At 44.0% G+C, this 18,299-nt stretch overlaps 1 protein-coding gene across 4 annotated transcripts; it reads left to right on the top strand.

Moving 5' to 3' along the window:
• Positions 1 to 417: 417 nt before the first annotated feature.
• sidt2 (SID1 transmembrane family, member 2) lies at positions 418 to 18,132 on the top strand. Of its 4 annotated transcripts, XM_076036006.1 has the most exons (26): positions 419 to 967; positions 1,073 to 1,194; positions 3,599 to 3,763; positions 3,864 to 3,909; positions 5,322 to 5,423; positions 6,142 to 6,225; positions 6,778 to 6,943; positions 7,081 to 7,174; positions 7,753 to 7,811; positions 8,480 to 8,506; positions 9,523 to 9,561; positions 9,699 to 9,776; positions 11,047 to 11,162; positions 12,198 to 12,271; positions 12,357 to 12,423; positions 13,123 to 13,196; positions 13,316 to 13,439; positions 13,866 to 13,983; positions 14,516 to 14,652; positions 14,749 to 14,857; positions 15,309 to 15,385; positions 15,467 to 15,513; positions 15,967 to 16,072; positions 16,179 to 16,289; positions 16,392 to 16,505; positions 17,338 to 18,132. In XM_076036006.1, the coding sequence occupies exons 1-26, from the start codon at positions 716 to 718 to the stop codon at positions 17,398 to 17,400; spliced, it is 2,571 nt and encodes an 856-aa protein (XP_075892121.1). In that variant the 5' UTR covers positions 419 to 715; the 3' UTR covers positions 17,401 to 18,132. The 4 variants fall into 4 exon arrangements, with proteins under 4 accessions (XP_075892123.1, XP_075892121.1, XP_075892122.1 ...); XM_076036007.1 differs by lacking the exon at positions 8,480 to 8,506; XM_076036008.1 differs by lacking the exons at positions 9,523 to 9,561; positions 9,699 to 9,776 and having other exon boundaries at positions 418 to 967.
• Positions 18,133 to 18,299: the final 167 nt, after the last annotated feature.

Here is an 18,299-nt window from a genome sequence, read left to right as displayed (position 1 = left end):
GGTTTAGATGTGGTTACGCGTGACGTCATGACAAAGCATTTTGTTCTCTTGTCGTAGGGGGCGCCAACGCTCCCAAATCTTTACACCGAACCGTTTGTAAACAAACCCAATCCCCCTCCTGCCTTCTGCTTCTTGGAATGAACGACACAATGCGCCACCAGCGCGGTCGGTGATCAGCGATCATTTTTTTTGGGGTGGGGGGTGTGGGGTTGGGATGGCAAGGAACAAACCTGGAGGTAAAATCTTGTCGCTCCGTGTGGTTGTTCCCAATCTTTGGCGCGGCTTCTTGATATCACAACACGAGCGTCTCAACGGAGGATGCTAACAGTAGGAAAGACTGCCAGCAGGATCGCCGTGACATACAGGGTTTTAATGTTTATCACGTTAATTGTTTTTCATGTGTGTTTTTGACCGAGAACTCGGGAAGCGGTTGCGTAGCAAGCAGCTTCGAGTCCGTCACAGATGTCAACATTGACGAAGGAGGGCGACGTCCGCGAATGTAAACATCCTGCATTAGCTTTCAGCCTGCCAATCAGCTGCTGCTGCCGCTGCTACTACTGCTGCGGCTGCTGTCGCTCGCAGCTCAGTTAAGCTAGTCCGCTAGACGCTCAATTGCGGTCGAATGGGGTGGAGTTGTGTCCACTACTGTCGCAACGAAGGCACGATTAACGCTGGCGACCTGCGCTCACTTGATTAGCACGGCGCGGAGGGAAAAATGGGGCTGAGGAGTTGCTGGAAGTCTCGCCATAAAAGCGGCCGGAGAGCCGCTTGTTGTCGTCGCTTCGGACCCGGACTGGCGGCGCTGCTCTGCTTGTTTGTGACCCAGTTTGGTTGCGGCGTCGGGGCGTCGGTTTTGAGCAAGAACGTGGTACAGAAAGACGCGGAGTTCGATGTCACCTACAACGACACGGTTACCAGCGATAACCAAACCATATACGCTTTCAACCACACCGTCTCCAGGAACAAGGTGAGTTCAGGGCGCCCGCCCGAGCAAGGAGTGTGTCACCGCCGCCACCAGCAGTCACAGTGGTCGGTGTGACATTTATAATGTGACCTGTCGCTGCTCTTTCAGTCCGACGGTGTGCGTGTGACTGTGGATGTGCTGTCACAAGGTGTTGACAGCCCCGTCCTGTTTGCTGTGCGACAGAAGCAAGCTGTGCTGTCCTTCCAAGTCCCTCTTATACTGAGAGGCCTGTGAGTATCTATCTATCTATCTATCTATCTATCTATCTATCTATCTATCTATCTACCTACCTTTCTACCTACCTATCTATCTATCTAGTGTGCAAACACACATTCCAGCACCACACTTTGGCCTGAATAAGAGGTAATTAGAAAAGCTTAAGCTCTGCCATGACATTTTTCAATGGATCAGTCAGTTAATCAATCAACTTTTATTTATAAGGCTCTAAATCACATCCAAAGGCGTCTCAAAGTGCTTTGCACAATTAAAGAGAAAACCAGCTAATGCCTTCTCATTATACCGAGAAACATTGAAACATTTCAGAACAACTTATGTGCAATGTGGAAAACTGTTATGGTTGCTGTCCAGATGGAAAACAGGTCTGTGATGGGACAAGATCAGCCGCTAATTCAAGTCCTGAGTCCTGAACTGGTCAGCTGTGTCTTCAGTGCAGTATTGGGTGAATAGGTGGTAGAGGAGTTCAGGTAGAGAAAGACAGAAGGGACAGAAGCTCCAGATCTTTAGTGGGAGAGAAAGAGCTCCCTCAGCAGTTTTAGCCTATAGCAGCTTAACTGACAGTTTGTTGTTCCTAACTGTAAGCTTTGTGACAAAAAAAAAGTTTGTTAGTGTTAGTGTCTCAAATAAGCTCACAGTTCCCGCCCCCCGAACAGAAGCCGGGAAATGGTTTGAAAGTGAAGGAGCCCAAAGGCTAAAACTTCTTCCTCAGCATCCTCAGAGCGAAGGGTTCCAGGAGGATCATGCAGATCAATAAGCGCCTCTCTGGAGGATGGAGCCTCAGAGTGAAGAGCTTTATAAGTAATCAGGAGGGTCTTAAATTCTTTTCTAGATCCAAGCTAAAGATACCAGGACAGGTGAAATGTGCTGTGTCCTCCCGCAGCGTTTTGAGTTAGTGTCGAGTCCCATGTGAAGAATTTGGACTGTACTGATTATAAGGAATTACAGCGATCTAGTCTAGAAGTAACATAGACATCAGCAATCTTTTCTGCATTTCACATGTTTGCAATGTTGCTTGAATCTCAAATGAGAACAAAAACTCCTTTAGACATTTTTCATATGGTTTCTTACCTATAAAAAGGTTTCTTGCACCATTGCTGGAGGTTAAAGTAATATGTATTTCAAAAGTATTTTAGACAATGTGTCTCAAAGCTCCCTTAGACCCACAATAATTACCTCAGTGTGACCAGTGTTCCAGTATAAAGCTTTGCAAAATTGTGAGTTGTCATGGTTTTAATTTCATTTCGACAAATCTCCAGTTTATTTAACTGGTTGACCTTTGACTTTTGAAGACTTCGACTGATCAAATCAGAACGTCTCTCATATTATCTCAATGAGCCACCCCCTCACTGCCGTGACGTGGCATACCTTTAAATGCTTGTGTGGTGGTCCAAAGTCCTGCCTGTGCATTTTTGCTGATGCTGCTCTTCTTTTTACCTCATAAGAGTCTAAAGCGAGAAGCTGCTTTTCCCCCTCTGCACTTGAGGAGTTGCAGTGAAATGAACAATGTCAGAATTCCTGGCATCGTACGTCTCGCTCTGTAATATTTTGAGCAGGTGCATCTCGCTGTGTAAACTTCTGTTCAGGAAATCTATCTGCCGTACGTCTGCAATAAAAGAAGTCAGCGGGCACACAACCACGGGAACTCAGTGACTGATATGAAACATATCAGTTTGAATGTTTATCTGTTAATACGCCACAGGCTGAGAGCCTATCAGTAACGGGGTGTGTGTTGTGTTGTCTAATAGCAGGGATGTCTTGTAGGTGAAGTCTGGTGGAGAGGCATGTCGCAGGTAATCACAAATGTGAACTTTGTGCGGGAATCAGCAAGTTACAGCGTACTGTACATCGCTGATTCACATGGAAGCGTGCTGACGCGGACATTTCGCAAAGTGTCGCAAAAGTTTCAGCCACTGGAAGAAAAAAAAAGGTGTCATTCAGGGAAATAAATTGTTCTCCGGAAAAGTCTCATCTAGACTGGAGCATGTACAAACTTTGATTGAATAACCTAACCTAACCTAACCTCTCAGCAACTCTTGGCTCATCAAGAAGATGTTTCGTTCTTTATGAGTTTCCAGCTTTTTGCCCCGTGTTTACAGCCTCCTGCTGAATCTGATGATTTTTTTCCCTCCACTTTACACACTAAAAAAATAAGGAAGTGGGGAGGAGGGGTGGAAGCAACACACGGTTGATGTGTCGGTTTCCCTTTGTGACATCACAAAGGGACGATTTTCCAGAACTGCGGTTAATATTACGCACTTTCTTGAAAAGCGGAGGGAGCAAAATGAAGGATGGACTCCGTCTTGCCTCAACACAGACGCTCTTTGATTTTCACCCGAGGCCGATTTTGGAGCTCCCTGTCTGTCAACCTCACCTCCCACCGTGTGCGTTTCTCTCCAGCTACCAGAGGAAGTACCCCTACAAACACGTGGCCAACACCTTGTGCCAACCTCCGACCCGGGCCGCCTCCGAGACCCAGTACTTCTTTGTGGACGTGTCGACGCTCTCCAGCCAGGGCACCAACTACCAGCTGAGGGTCAGCCGCGTGGAAAGCTTCACCCTGCAGTGAGTGCGCCGCCTCGCGTGATCAGTTCAGCACACCTGGCCTTGACCTACTCGCTGGTAACTCGCTGGGTTGTTAAACGTGTCGCCATCTCATTTTCAGGACGGACAAGAAGTTCAGCTTCACAGCGTCACCATCCCAACCTCAGGTACTCGGCTTTCCCTCCCCGCGTCGCGTCTTTGCGATTCGTTCTTTTGTTTTTTGTTGTTGCAAAGAGGAAGGTCATCCACTGCAGCCTGCAATCAGTGCCAGTCACAGTTGGGGCCGTGTGACGGGAAATACAAGGCTGGGGAAAGTCCAACTGAAAAAGGGAACTGTGTCACATCTCAAGTCTAGTTTTTACTGTGGGAACACTTGCTCACTGCTTATTTAATCCTCATTAGTTACCACACAAGTGTAAAAGAACGGTGAGAAGGAGAGAGAGTTTTCTTTTTCTTATTTTTAAAAAAAAAGAGAACCTCAGGTGGTGATCACATTCAACAGCCCCTTTCCGTGGTGCAAACTCGATTACGTGTTTTTTTTAGGGCTGTCAGAGTTAGCGCATTAATCGTGATCAATCGCGATTAATCGCGATTTCTCGTTTGTGAAACGAGAAAAAAAACAAACTAAAACAAAACTCCATCAACACCGCTCGACTTTCCCGCAACAAGGGAATAAATTACCTCCATAAAATGTTCCTTTATATATATATATATATATATATATATATATATATATATATATATATATATATATATATATATGTATATATATATAAAAAAATATATATTACTAGATTAAGGTGTTAATTTTTTTGTAATCGCATTTCAAACGTGAGGCCGGCTTGCGCCGTGCATTGATCGTTTCGGTGGCTGCTCTATTTTGAGCTCGAGCCGTCTCAAGCTGGACAGGAAGTCACTCAAAGGAACGCGAGAAAATCCGGTAATTTTTCTAAATAAGAGCAATTTTCAAAATAAAATACCGCGACTGACAAATGCCATCATATATGTGGACGTTATATTTGTCAGTATCTAAACACAGTGCGAGAGAGATTAAAAAACAGACAAACACACACACACACATGCACACAAAAGAAAGCAACAGAGTGGGCTGGCTAGGGGGCGGGAATTTTACACATGCAATTCAAACCGTGATTAATCACAGTTAACTATGAAGATTCTGCGATTAATCTCGATAATTTTTTTTTTATCATTTGACTCATTTGACAGTCCTAGTTATTTCATATTTCATTTGCAAAAGTCGTGTGCTTGAAACATAAGAAATACAATTACTGGTCAGACAGTCCAGGCTGCCAAAGCTCATACAATTGGTCTTGACCATGAAAAACAGTCACCTGTAGACTTTCCTTTCATCATAAACACATCTGCGGGGAACCAATAAAACGCTTGTCGTCATCAAACTAAAAGCACTCCATTGCAAGGATCTGCTGGGATTCCAAACTATTATACAGAATATACAGTTTCATCAACTTCTTCTTTCTTGCCCTCCGAACAACGGGAAACGTGCGATTCTATGTCCCTCCTGCTTGATTCGACTTCTGTCCTTTGTCTCTTCTCTCAGTATTTCAAGTATGACTTCCCGGACGGGGTGGACACGGTGGTCGTCAAGGTCAACTCAGACATGAACTTCCCCTGCTCCGTCATGTCCATCCAGGACATCCAGGTGCGCCTCGCCTCGTTCCCTCCCGTCCTGGCCAAGCAGAAGCGTGCAGTGACACTCCACTGACACAAGAGGGCGTAGCTTAGTTTACTGTGTGAAGAATTCAGCTTGAAGCTCTGGAAGCGTATTGCATTCACTTGGGGAAAAAAATCTCTGTTTTTCAGGGCGCTGATCTTTGTTTCATGTATTTTTTCTGTTTTTCTGACAGATTTTTCCCTGTTTTTGGTAGTAATTTTTTCAGCCCTGTTTTTCAGGTTTTTTTTCTTCTGAATTATCGTTATTATTATTGTCGATACTCAAAAATCCTGCGAGAAAACCGCCAACCTGCAAGAGCCTCCTGATATGTCTAACTGATCCTAGAGAAGCAGGATCAGTTTCTCCAGGTGCCTGCGTAAAGTCAACAAACTAATGGTAATACCATGTGACTTAAAGACAGGACTATCTCCCAGTGTCTTGAACCCAGGTTAAAGTAAAACTTGATTGAAATAAACTAGTCCGAAAAACAGAAAAGAATATTATTCTGGAAAAAAACACTGGAAAAAAAATCACTCAGAAAAACAGAAATAATTACCTGTACCTTGTACTAACTGTACCTTGACTTTCTTCCTTCAGCATTTTTATTTATTTATAATCTTTACACTATGCCACACCTCTTTTATTCTGCCTCTCTTTCTTTCATCCTCTTCTGTGTTTTCCATCTTTCTCTTCCTTTCCTCCGCAGTGCCCCGTCTACGACCTGGACAACAACGTGGCCTTCATCGGGATGTACCAGACCATGACCAAAAAGGGAGCTATCACGGTGCAGGTAGATTAAATCAGCTCTCTGGAATTTTGACCATCAGGACTCGGTGAATCACGCGAACCAGGTCGCTGAATCTGAATTTTGTTCACAGCAGCAAAACGTATCACGTGAAACACATTCAGAAAAACAAGCAGACAGACAATCCTTCTGGGTCTGTCGGCTCTGCGTTTGTAGCTGCCGTCCGCTGTCCAGAGGTTCAGTAGCTGATGGAACGGAGGCGCTTGAACGCCAATCTGTTTTCCTCAGGGATGCATAATAGCGCCACCCCGAGGGCGTCGGTATAAACTGGTGTGGAAGGATGAGGTCAGGATGAGTCGCTCAGCTGTTGTCATTGAGGAGACCCTCACAATGCTGTGAAAACTGATCTTATCATTCAAAGGATAGGAAAATGTTAAAGGACTGTCGATATGATAAAAAAACAAAAAACAAATCATAAGAAACATTAAAAGAGAAACGTCTTTACTCATTTAGAGTTTTTTTATTTTATTTTATTTGCTTGTCTTCTTCCGCGATTACTTTTCTAATAGTTTTCTTTCTCCCGTCGCTGCCGCCCAGAGAAAGGATTTCCCCAGCAACAGCTTCTACGTGGTGGTGGTGGTGAAGACGGAGGACGAGGCCTGCGGCGGCCCCTTGCGCTTCTACCCTCTGCGTCCCGACGAGCTGATCGACGCCGGCAACCGCACCAAACTCCTGGACGTCCTCGTCTCGCCGGCCATCAACTGTGAGTCCCACGGAGGAATCGACCACTTCTCATTTGTTTGTTTGTTCGTTTCTTGGCCAAATGATTCATCATTTAGATTTTTTTTTTTTTAAATTAGATTTGATTTCGATCTTGATTTCTGTTCTCACTGCCCACAGCTGGTGTGTATGTGAAGGGCATGTTGTTCTGCCTGGGCATCTTCCTCTCCTTCTACCTGCTCACGCTGCTGGTGGCCTGTATCGAAAACAAACGGTAAGTGTGGGGTTTTCTTGTTGTCGTTGTTGTTTTTTTCCCCCCGGTACAGCAAAATCATCACTTTTGCCATTTTCGAATGCGATGCTGTGTGCATTCAGCTGTGGTCCTCATTTAATGTGGAGAATTTCAGAGCTTCCAAAAAGAGGCCTGAACAATCAGCGTCTCATTTAGACTCATTAGGTGACACACAAAGTTGTCAAAGCATGTTATTGGTTTTGTGGATTTATGATTAAACCATATAGTTTTGGTTTAAAGTTGAATTCGAAATTTTAAAATACAATAAATTTGTCATTTCATTCATTATTGCATAAATAAAGTGGTCCTTTGGGGTTAATTTTTTGCCTGGAAGGTCAAAGTAGTTGTGTTTTAACTCTGTCAGGCATGACACACAGCTCTGAATGTGTGTCACTTTGTGACGTCACAAAGGGCCCAGGGGTTAGCGATGACACCCCTATCCAGGTGTTCATTTCCCGCTCTTTCAGACCACCTTGCTGGGTGCCTTCAAGAGAAAGGTTTGACTTTCAAAAAAAATGAAGCGGCCGTTGAGGGATTTGGTCCTCTGTGTTTGTGTGCAGGATGAACAGGAAGAGAGAACTGTTTGAGATCCCCCCCGACATGTCGCCCGCCGAGACAGGTAACCAAGCAACCAGCTGAAACGGTTCCGGGGCTCATTATGGGGTGTTCGGACAAACGTGTTCTACGTTAGTCACGGGCAGTGTTGCTGGGGTCGCTCCATAAAAGTAATGCAACTACGGATTACTCCTTAATAAAGTCATCTAATTACTTCTTTAACTACTTTGCTTCATAAGTAATCAATTATGAATCACTAATTACTTTAGTTAAAGACAAGTAAAGGTAACAGTTGCTCACGATGCTTTGGAATGAACTTTATTAGAGTTGCAATTTTTGCACTTCCAAATATTGCCTCTGTCCTCTAAACACGGATGGGTGTTTGCTCCCTGAACACAAACTGCACATTTCACAGAACAGACTCATGTACAGCGCTTGGTGCCTTCAGCCCATGTGGTTAAAATAATTAGAAGATCTCGGAAAAGTCAGAAAATCGTTACTCGATGAAGCAATTATGATATGATTACCAGTTTTGCCGCAGTCATCTAGTCGCATCACTCCATTACTCAATAAGTAGTTTACTTACAGTAGTGGATTACTTGGTAATCGATTACTCGCCAACGCTGGTCACGAGCAATCCTCGCCATCATGTATCCGCTGTTTTCTCCTCTGTGTGTGCTTGTACTGAACGTGTGTCTTTCACTCTCGCTCCCTCCTGCCAACGCGGCTCAGCCTCCCTACTTGGAAAGAACGGAGACGGTATGACGACACCGTTATTTATTTATTTATTTGTTTATTTAGAGTGTGCCACCCGTCCTGCCTCACCCTGTGCCGCTTGTCTGCTGTCACTCGCCACGCTCGTCCACTAACACCAGGCCATTTACCCTCGCTCGAAAAACAGCCTATTCCAGGCACGGGCAAACCGAGGCCCGGGGGCCATTTGCGGCCACTTTAAGCTTTTCTATCGGGCCTGCTGAACTTGAAGAGATTATATTAATAGTAAGTAAGTCATAACATAGCTGTATTTCATCATTTAAAAAAATTTTTTTTTTTACTGTTTTAAGAGTCATTTCAGTCAAGAGCCCAATATCACGGGGCTTCAAAGACAAATGTTATTGTAACGCTTTTTTTCATTTTCAATAGACATAAAAGCACATTTTTTGTACTTATTCCTTATCATCTATCTATTCCTGCAACCCAAATTTATTCCACAGCACTCAAATTTATTCCACAAAAAGTAAAAACGCTAGCCCAGGCATGGGCAAACTATGGCCCGGGGGCCTTATACGGCCAGTTAAGCTTTTTTAAACCGGCCCGCTGAACTTGAAGAAATTATATTGATAGTAAGTTAGGAATAAAATAGCGAAATTTCATCCATTTTTTCAGTGTTCTTCGAGTCATTTCGATGAAGAGCTTTGTCGCCGTTGAGTTGTCACGTCGCTGCTTTGCTTTGCGCTGTTTTCTCTGCAAAAATAAAACCCAAACCCAAACGCAAGCATGTCACGCAGCGGTTGCGTGCGTCTCAGGGGAAAAGGGTCGGACGTGCGAGCGTCACGAAAACACTCATGCAGTCGCACAAGCCTGATGTCACGGGCTGTGATCGTCGCTCACTCACTCATTCACGCACCGCGAACCACTTCTGACGTCTCTTTGCACTCTGAAGCTGGATCCCTGCACTTGTCGCCGCACCCCTGCAGGCCTTTTGTTGTGATTAGTGTCGTGCGTTAACGTCGCGCCTCTGAAGTCGTTTTGTGTTTGTGTGTCCCTGCACGCAGGCCAAGTCTCCGTCTCGCCGTATGAGTACGGCTCCTTCGGTGAGTTCTGCACACGGCCGTTTGGAACCTCTTGCTTTTGTTTTTTTTTTTGTTTTTTTCGTTTTGCGTCGTTGAGATTTGAACGAAGCAACAAGTTGTGCCCCTCCCCCCCCCCTTCCCTCGTTTGTCTCTGCCAGCCGACAACGGCAGCACGCTGAGCTCGGAGGCCATCACGGACAGCGCCACGTCCACCGACAACAACTACGGATACATGGGTACGCAAAAAAAACCAAAACAAACATTGTAAAATGTATTTGTTTATTTGTCAGAGATGATATGAATGGATGAATGAATGAATGAATGAATGAATGGTTTATTCACGTTTCAATATAGAATACAATGCCAAAAAAAACTAAATTTGCATATGTGTGTTTGTGTGTGTGTACATTTATATGTATGTATGTATGTATGTATTTATGTGTATATATATGTATATACATATATATATATACTGTATATATTGCAATAACAAAATTTGAAAACCCTTATTTTTGCCTCTACAAGCTACTAGATAACCCAGAATATCAGTCATACAAAGAAGAAAAATATACTCTCAATTCTTCTTGATCATTTTACATTTTAAACAATTTTTCATTGTAAACCTTTATTATTTTAACCTTTCAGTGTTTTTATTTTGAAACTCAACAGAGACCTGCACTATTTCAATTCACCGCTGAGCCTACATTCAGCAGGAACACATCTGTATTTAACATTAGTTATCACATTAATTATTTCAAACACACTCAACCTTACTTAAAAAAAAAATGTTGTACATAGTTGGGAAGACCTTTGACTTTTTACTCAAAACAATATTTTTAGGGATACAATATCTATGAATTTTAAAATGTAAGACTCTATAAATGTTTTGAATGATTTTTAATAAACTTTGTGTGCAGTAAACAATAATCTCGCACACGTCAGACAAGCAGCGTCGCTGGTAGCGAACGGCTCTGAAGCTGCTTTCCATCCGCTGTTCCGCCACGGCAGTCAGTCCGTCTGCTGAGTGTGGCCGTCCTCTCCTCCTCCTGCTCCTGCCAGCAGCTCTTGCCTCCTCCTCCTCCTCCTCCTCCTCATTTTTCTGTGTGTGTCTCTGCTCACCAGGACAGGAGCCTTTCAAACGCCGCCCGTTCTTCAAACAGCTTCACCTTCACGCAGCCCGTCGGTGACACGCTGCCGCTTGAATTCGCTCAATCACCCCAAATGAGATTTGCACCGAACCGATCAGCACCCTGAATTATACCATCAAAAGGCTCAAAACTGCATTCGATTCTCATCAAACGGCATTGGGATTTTTTCAAAAATCACAATTACGATTAAAAATATGATGATTGCGGTTGGCATGTGAGGGAAATTGTGATGTGTCTTGCCTTGGCCGAATGACTGGTTTATTTACGGACGTGCATGTAACCGATGAGTGCGTTTTTGTTTTTTTTTTTTCCTTCTTCATCAGTCGCTCACTCCCCTCCTCTTTCTTGCCTTTGTCAGAGCAAACACTGGACAGCGTCGGACGAAGCAGGCAGGAGTCACTGAGCTCTATCGAGGAGGACGACTACGACACGCTGGACGACATCGACTCGGACAAGAACATCGTCCGCACCAAGGTCTGGAACGCCTCTGTTTTTTCAAAATACAGGCGTCGCGTATCGGCGTCCCAGGAGAAGGAGCGAGCACGTAAACTTTATTTACATAGAATAGAATAGAATAGAATAGATAACTTTATTGTCTGTCCCAGATGGTGACAGAAACACGTTCACATATTCCATCAAGACACATTTTACACAGTAAACATGAATAAATACATAAAAACGGCAACAGTGCATGTTAGAAAAAAGTAGAGGTGCTCAGGATGATTACGGCAGAAGGAATAAAAGATTTTTTTGTTGCGTTATCAACAGTGTTGGCGAGTAATCTATAACTAAGTAATCCACTACTGCGATTGAACTGCTTTTTTAGTAACAGAATAATGTAACGGGATTACTCTGGCAAAAATGCTAATTACATCATAATTACTTTATCCAGTAAGGATTCCATTACTTTTCCGAAATATTTTGCAAACTAAAACCGTCTTATTATCCACAAAATGTCTGAAATTTAGAAAAACAACCGAAAACAACGATGTCTCAGATTGATGATGCAGCCGTGCATGCAACGTCATTGACATGCTTTGATGATGCACCAAGACAAGCATGGCGGCAGCAAAACAAAAAAAAAAAAGATTTCGTTTGTCGCTGGAAATCACAAACATAACTTTGAGTTCATTTCGTCTAAATGAAAGAATATTGTGGTTCGGTGTTTGTTATGCGCAGGAAACAAGACGTTCTCAACTGTTACTTTATCTTTTCTTAAACTAAAGTAATTAGTAATTGATTACTTATGAAACAAAGTAGTTAGATAAGTAATTAGACTACTTTTTGTAAAGGAGTAATCGATAACAGTAGTTGGATTACTCATGGATTATTCATTTTCAATTTGCACAATCCAAATAGTGCATTTAAACCTGCTGTCCGAACATGTCGGCCTAATAAAGTGAGTGCAGATGTGTAGTTTGAGGCTGCGACTTGTGTGGTGCACAGTGAAAATGACCCTTATTTATTTATTTATTTATTTATTTATTTTTGTTGTTGTCCTTGTTGCAGAAATTTCTCTGTGTGGCCGACTTGGCTCGCAAAGACAAGCGGATCCTCAGCAAGAAATATCAAATCTACTTCTGGTGAGGACACCGGGTGAACGCCCATCCAAAGTCCAAATGCCCAAAGCTGTCAGGTAAACCCTGACGACCACCTCCCTCTTTGCAGGAACATCGCCACCATCGCTGTGTTCTACGCCCTGCCAGTCATCCAGCTGGTCATCACCTACCAGACGGTACGCTGACGACTGAGACAATCGCAGCGTCGAGTTAGAGCAGCGCTTCTCAACTGGTGGAGTCTCACGACCCACATTTCCCCCCCCCTATCATGAGCCAGATTTATTCCGCAAAAATGAAAACGCTAGCCCGGGTATTGGGCAAACCACGGCCCGGGGACCATATGCGGCCCGTTAAGCTTTATAATGTGGCCCACTGAACTTGGAAGAAATTCTATTAATAGTAAGTAAGTCATAAAATAGCTTGCTTCATTTCATCCATTTTTTCAGTGTTTCAGAGTCATTTCAATAAAGAGCTAACTACCGTGGAGCTTCAAAGACACTGATTTTATTGTAACTTTGCTTTTGTTCATTTTTAAATGTCATTGAAGCAGCGTTTTCTACACATCCCATGATATTTTTTTCCTCCTATGAGGTGGGTCACCAACTCACTCCATCCATCTGCTGCTGCTCCAGCCCCTCTGTCATATTTCAGAACCCATTGTGGCCCCACCAGTCAAAGAGTTTGCCCAACCCTGCCCTAGCCAACAGTTTCTCTATAAACATATATATCTAATTTAGTATCCCTTTATAATTATATATTTTATAATAAAAAATATTTTTTTGGGGGGGGGGGTCGCGACCCACCAGTTGACAAACGCTGAGTTGAACCCCTATGGAGTTTTTTTTTTTTTTTTGAACGTTCAACCTTCTTTCCAGGTGGTCAACGTCACAGGAAACCAAGACATCTGCTTCTACAACTTCCTGTGTGCCCACCCGCTGGGAGCCCTCAGGCAGGTTCACAGCTCCACACAGTCTGGCCCTCAACGGCCAGCTCTGCTTATCAGACACAGGAGAGAAAATGAAAATGAAAGTGACTCTTGTGACCCCTCCCTCTCTCCCTCCCTCGCAGTGCGTTCAACAACATCCTCAGCAACCTGGGCTACGTCATGCTGGGCCTCCTCTTCCTCCTCATCGTCCTCAAGCGAGACATCGTCCACAACCGCGCCATGGAGCGCAACGACCCCAACTCACTGGTGAGGGCGCGCAAGGATCTTCCACAAGCAGCGGGCAGCTTGAGATATATTTCACAACTTATCTTTATTGTTTATTTTGAACAGTTAATAAAAAAAAAGAACGCAATTGACAAAAACAAACAAATCTAAATTTCAGAGTGAAAGAGTTAACAGAAGGCTTGCAAGCAAGTATGCTTATGGCGATACATATGCAGTTGATTTACTTTAACACATCAGCATTGACACACATCAACATTTCTTAGCTTCATTTTTATTTTTTTCTTATTTAAAAAAAAAATAGAGGTCATTATGAAAGAGACAGTGTAGACACCAAAAGCCTGGAGCCAAGTAGTTTATTTGTTCTTTCACTCAAGTCTTGCTTAATAATGGATTGGATCTCATTAATACCCGCTTTGTTTTGTTTTGTGTTTTTTTTTTTTTCAACAGGAGTGCGGCATCCCAAAACACTTTGGTCTGTTTTACGCCATGGGGACGGCTTTAATGATGGAGGGTCTGCTCAGCGCCTGCTACCACGTCTGTCCAAACTACACAAACTTCCAGTTTGGTAAGAATTCAAGCCAACTCAAACTTGGCTTGAATTTGTAAAATTAAGAAAAAAAAAGTTTCATGAAAATCCAACGGAAGGCTACATTTAAAAAAACATAAACAAAATAGCACCAGAACAGTATGCAACAGTAAAGGGATGGTGCACTTGTTTTTATAGGAGCAATGTGGGCTTCTTGTCTGGATGCAAGTCGTGATAGCTCAGTGCTATGGATGTGTATTTTAGCTTCTTGTATGTTTTTTTTTTTTTTTTAACTAAAGTAATTTGTAATTGATTACTTATGAAACAAAGTTAGTTAAAGAAGTAATTAGATTACTTTGTTCAGGAGTAATCTGTCATTTGTAGTTGGATTACTTTTATGGAGTAATCCCAACAACATTCAAAAGTGATTCCCTCTGCTCAGCCTTGCTAGCCTGCCACAGGGTGGTAATCACGCTCTGTGTGTGTGTGTGTGTGTGTGTGTGTGTGCGTGTGTGTGTTCGTGCGTGTGTGTGTGTGTGTGTGTGTGTGTGTGTGCGTGCTCCACTTGCAGACACGTCCTTCATGTACATGATTGCGGGACTGTGCATGTTGAAGCTCTACCAGAAGAGACACCCGGACATCAACGCCAGCGCCTACACTGCCTACGCCTGCCTGGCCATGGTCATCTTCTTCTCCGTGCTGGGCGTGGTGAGTGCAGTGCACGCGGCGGAGTTGCAAGCACGCTGACACACACGCACGCACGCAAACAGCTCACGTTCCCTTTGTCTATGTTGTGGTTTGCAGGTGTTTGGGAAGGGCAACCTGGTGTTCTGGATCGTTTTCTCCGTGATCCACATCCTGGCCACCCTCCTCCTCAGCACGCAGCTCTACTACATGGGCCGATGGAGGCTGGGTGAGGCCATGTCATACGAGTGTGGCGCGTGCAGACTGATGGCGGTCTGCAGCAGGGCGCGTAGGAAATATCAAATATCAAATGAGATTATTCCAATTTGCTTTTGCTTGTGTATTTAAAGAATTCAGAATCTTTTATTGTTGTTCTGCAAGCGCAACAGAATGTTGAGGAGTGTCTAAGCTTACACGCAGAAAGAAAAAATCGGAAAAAGATATTTATTTAATAGAATATAGAAAATAGAACACACATAAATAAGTAAAAAAAAAAAAAGAAGATATTTCTGACCAGATGTTGCTTTTTTATTAAGTTTAGCAGCGGATATTTTAAAAATAGTACCTGGTTTCTTTTTATAAACGGGTTGTAACTCAGTAATTATTTCCTTGCTGCACATTATGGCTGCTTTTGATCAGACGACTGTTCTGAAATCTCCCGCTCTACTTGTGTGTTTCAGACTCCGGGGTGCTGCGCAGGATTGTGTACATCATCTACACGGACTGCATCAGGCAGTGCAGTTGGCCCATGTACATTGTGAGTGATGCAGGGGAAACATTACATTGGCCTTTGACAATATTGGCTCTTCACTAATCCTTCCCTCCGTCTTCCTGGCAGGACCGCATGGTTCTGCTCGTGATGGGGAACATTGTCAACTGGTCTCTGTGAGTACGACCAGCGATCGCTCGCTTTGACTGGTCCAAACCTTCTGACTGGTGTGGCCACGGTGGCTTCTAAGATTTGACAGAGGGGCCGGAGCAGGAGCAGATGGATGGAGTTAGAAAAAATATACATCATGGGATATGTAGGCCCAGCGTGTCATCAATAATAATAATATCAATTGAAAATGAACAAATGTTACAACAAAGTCAGCGTCTTTGAAGCCCCACAATATTTATCTATTGATTGAAATGACTCTTAAAACACTGACAAATGGATGAAATACAGCTGTTTTATGACTTACTTACTACTAATAGAATTTCTTCAAGTTTGTAGGGCCGGATTAAAAAGCTTAACGGGCCGCATATGGCCCCCAGGCCGTAGTTTGCCCATGCTGGGACTGGCCAAAGAGAAAGGCCCGACTGATTGAGCTTGATTTGTCTGCCCCCTGCTGGCAGAGCTGCTTACGGCCTCATCGAGAGACCCAACGACTTCGCCTCCTACCTGCTGGCTATCGGCATCTGCAACCTGCTGCTCTACTTTGCATTCTACATTATCATGAAGGTGCGTCCTCTTTTTTTTTTTTGCGCTCGCGTTCTTCATCCGGAAAATTTCTCTTGAATCTTGATTTTTTTCATTTATTTATTTATTTTTTTTACATTTTTTCCAGCTGCGAAGCGGCGAGAAGATCAAGTGTCTGCCGCTGGTGTGCGTCCTGTTCACCGCCGTGGTTTGGGGCTTCGCCCTCTACTTCTTCTTCCAGGGTCTCAGCACGTGGGAGGTCAGTGTCTCAGAAATGTGAACTGCTGGTGTCGGAGCAGGCAAGGTGTCTTGAAATGTTCACTCGCCGCGGCCTCACTGTCTCGTTTCCCCGCTGTGTCAGAAAACTCCGGCCGAGTCACGCGAGCACAACCGGGACTGCATCTTGCTGTCGTTCTTCGACGACCACGACATCTGGCACTTCCTGTCCTCCATCGCCATGTTTGGATCCTTCCTGGTACCGTCAGCTTTTACTTCACTACTTGTGCATTGTTGGAGCTTTCATTTGTAACTAGGGATGCACCGATATCCCATGCCAGTGTTGGGTATCGGCGCCGATACCGGGGTTGAGTACTCTACTTGTACTTGTAAAACACGTGCCGATACCATGACACAGATACCAGTTGTATATCGATTTGACAGTTTTGTTTTATTTGTGTTTGTACTACAGTGAACAGGGGTGGGGCCAACATTTAACACTTGGAAAGTTGTTAACATTGATATTTACTAGAAAAAAAAAAAAAAAAATCCTCCAAATAGAACAGTGAACCTTTTCATTTGGACCCAAATGAGTTTCGCTTCAACCTGAATATAGAACAAGCAAAGCTTAATACTTTACAATAAATAACTTCATATTGCACACATGCTGAATTGAATTTCAAATTAGAAAAAGTCAAAATAAACAAATAAAATAAATGTGAAGACTTACTTTTATCCTTCTTTTTTTATTTGTAGCCTTCAGATTTAAATTTCAACAGTAACCTTTTCCCACAGTAGTAGTTGTAGTGGGACGTGCTGTAGCAGCTCCAGTGGTGATTTTGTATTGCCTCGCGGGCCAGAGTTTGACACCTATGTTCTAGAAGAACATGCAATATAAATGCTATTATTAATACTAATTATTATATTGATTATTGCTACTATTAATTTACTACATATGTTATTATTTATTCCTACATTTATTTGCTACATTGGGAATTACTATATACACTGAGGATGATCTCTCTCTCTCTCTCTCTCTCTCTCTCTCTCTCTCTCTCACTTGTTGCTCCTGCTGCCTCCCTCCCGCCCAGGTCCTGCTGACCATGGACGACGACCTCGACAGCGTCCAGAGAGACAAGATCTTCGTTTTCTAGCGGCCCCTCCATCTCCAGCCTGGAGCTGGGCGCTCACTCTCTGCCTTATCTTATCGTCCTCCTGGGTCTCCCTCCGTTCATCCTCTTGGAAAAGCACAGCCGGTAGCCCGCTTCTGCTCTGTTACCACGTGGAACGTCTCTTGCCTCTGACGCCCCCGCTAGGCCAGTCCGGGAGGGGTTCTTCGGACCCTTGAAACCTGCGAGGAAGCTGTTGTGCCAATGGCGAGTGGCACAGGCCTCACGCGACGCTCGAGTGTCTCTGTGTTCCGCCGCCGCCGCCAATGTAACCGTTGTGATTGGGGGGGTGGGGTGGGGGTGGGGGGGATGCACACCTGTGATTCCAGTTAACTTATTTTATACCGTCTGCATTGCGTTTGACCTGCGGGGTCCGGCGGAATTCTTCTTTGTATGCTGTTCATGTGCTGTACGGAGTGTGTGCGTGTGCGTGTGCGTGTGCGTGTGTGTTGATATCAGTGTGAGAACATGCTGTCCGGTCTGCCAGTGGCCTTTAATGTTCTAATCCAGTCAACTCGTATACTGTTTCCTGATTGGTCAGACACTCGAGCATTGCATCTGATCAAAGAGAGAAAGAAAAAGATGATTGTATTTACTAAACTACCCTGAAGCTTGTACGCGAGGGTTTTTGCACTGTACTGTATTAAAAAAAGAAGAAGAAATTATGTCAAACGTTGCTATGACCTGTTACTGAATAAAATTCTCATTTTCACATAAGCCGCATCCCAGACAGGTCCTGCGTGATCCAACGGTCGCCCACGCGCATCATTGGACCCATTGATCCCCGCCCCCCGCCCTCACAGGTCACGACCCCCGGGGGTCAAAGTACTGTACGTACATGAGAGTTTGCACGTGCGCCAACGCAAACACAACTATCGTGAGTC

This window comes from Nelusetta ayraudi, unplaced genomic scaffold (assembly GCF_046127955.1).
Source record: "Nelusetta ayraudi isolate G7.1 ecotype Tasmania unplaced genomic scaffold, CSIRO-AGI_Nayr_v1 ptg000048l, whole genome shotgun sequence".
Lineage (NCBI taxonomy): Eukaryota > Metazoa > Chordata > Actinopteri > Tetraodontiformes > Monacanthidae > Nelusetta > Nelusetta ayraudi.
The sequence above is the reverse complement of the archived record's forward strand: the minus strand, read 5'-3'. Positions and strand labels throughout refer to the sequence as shown.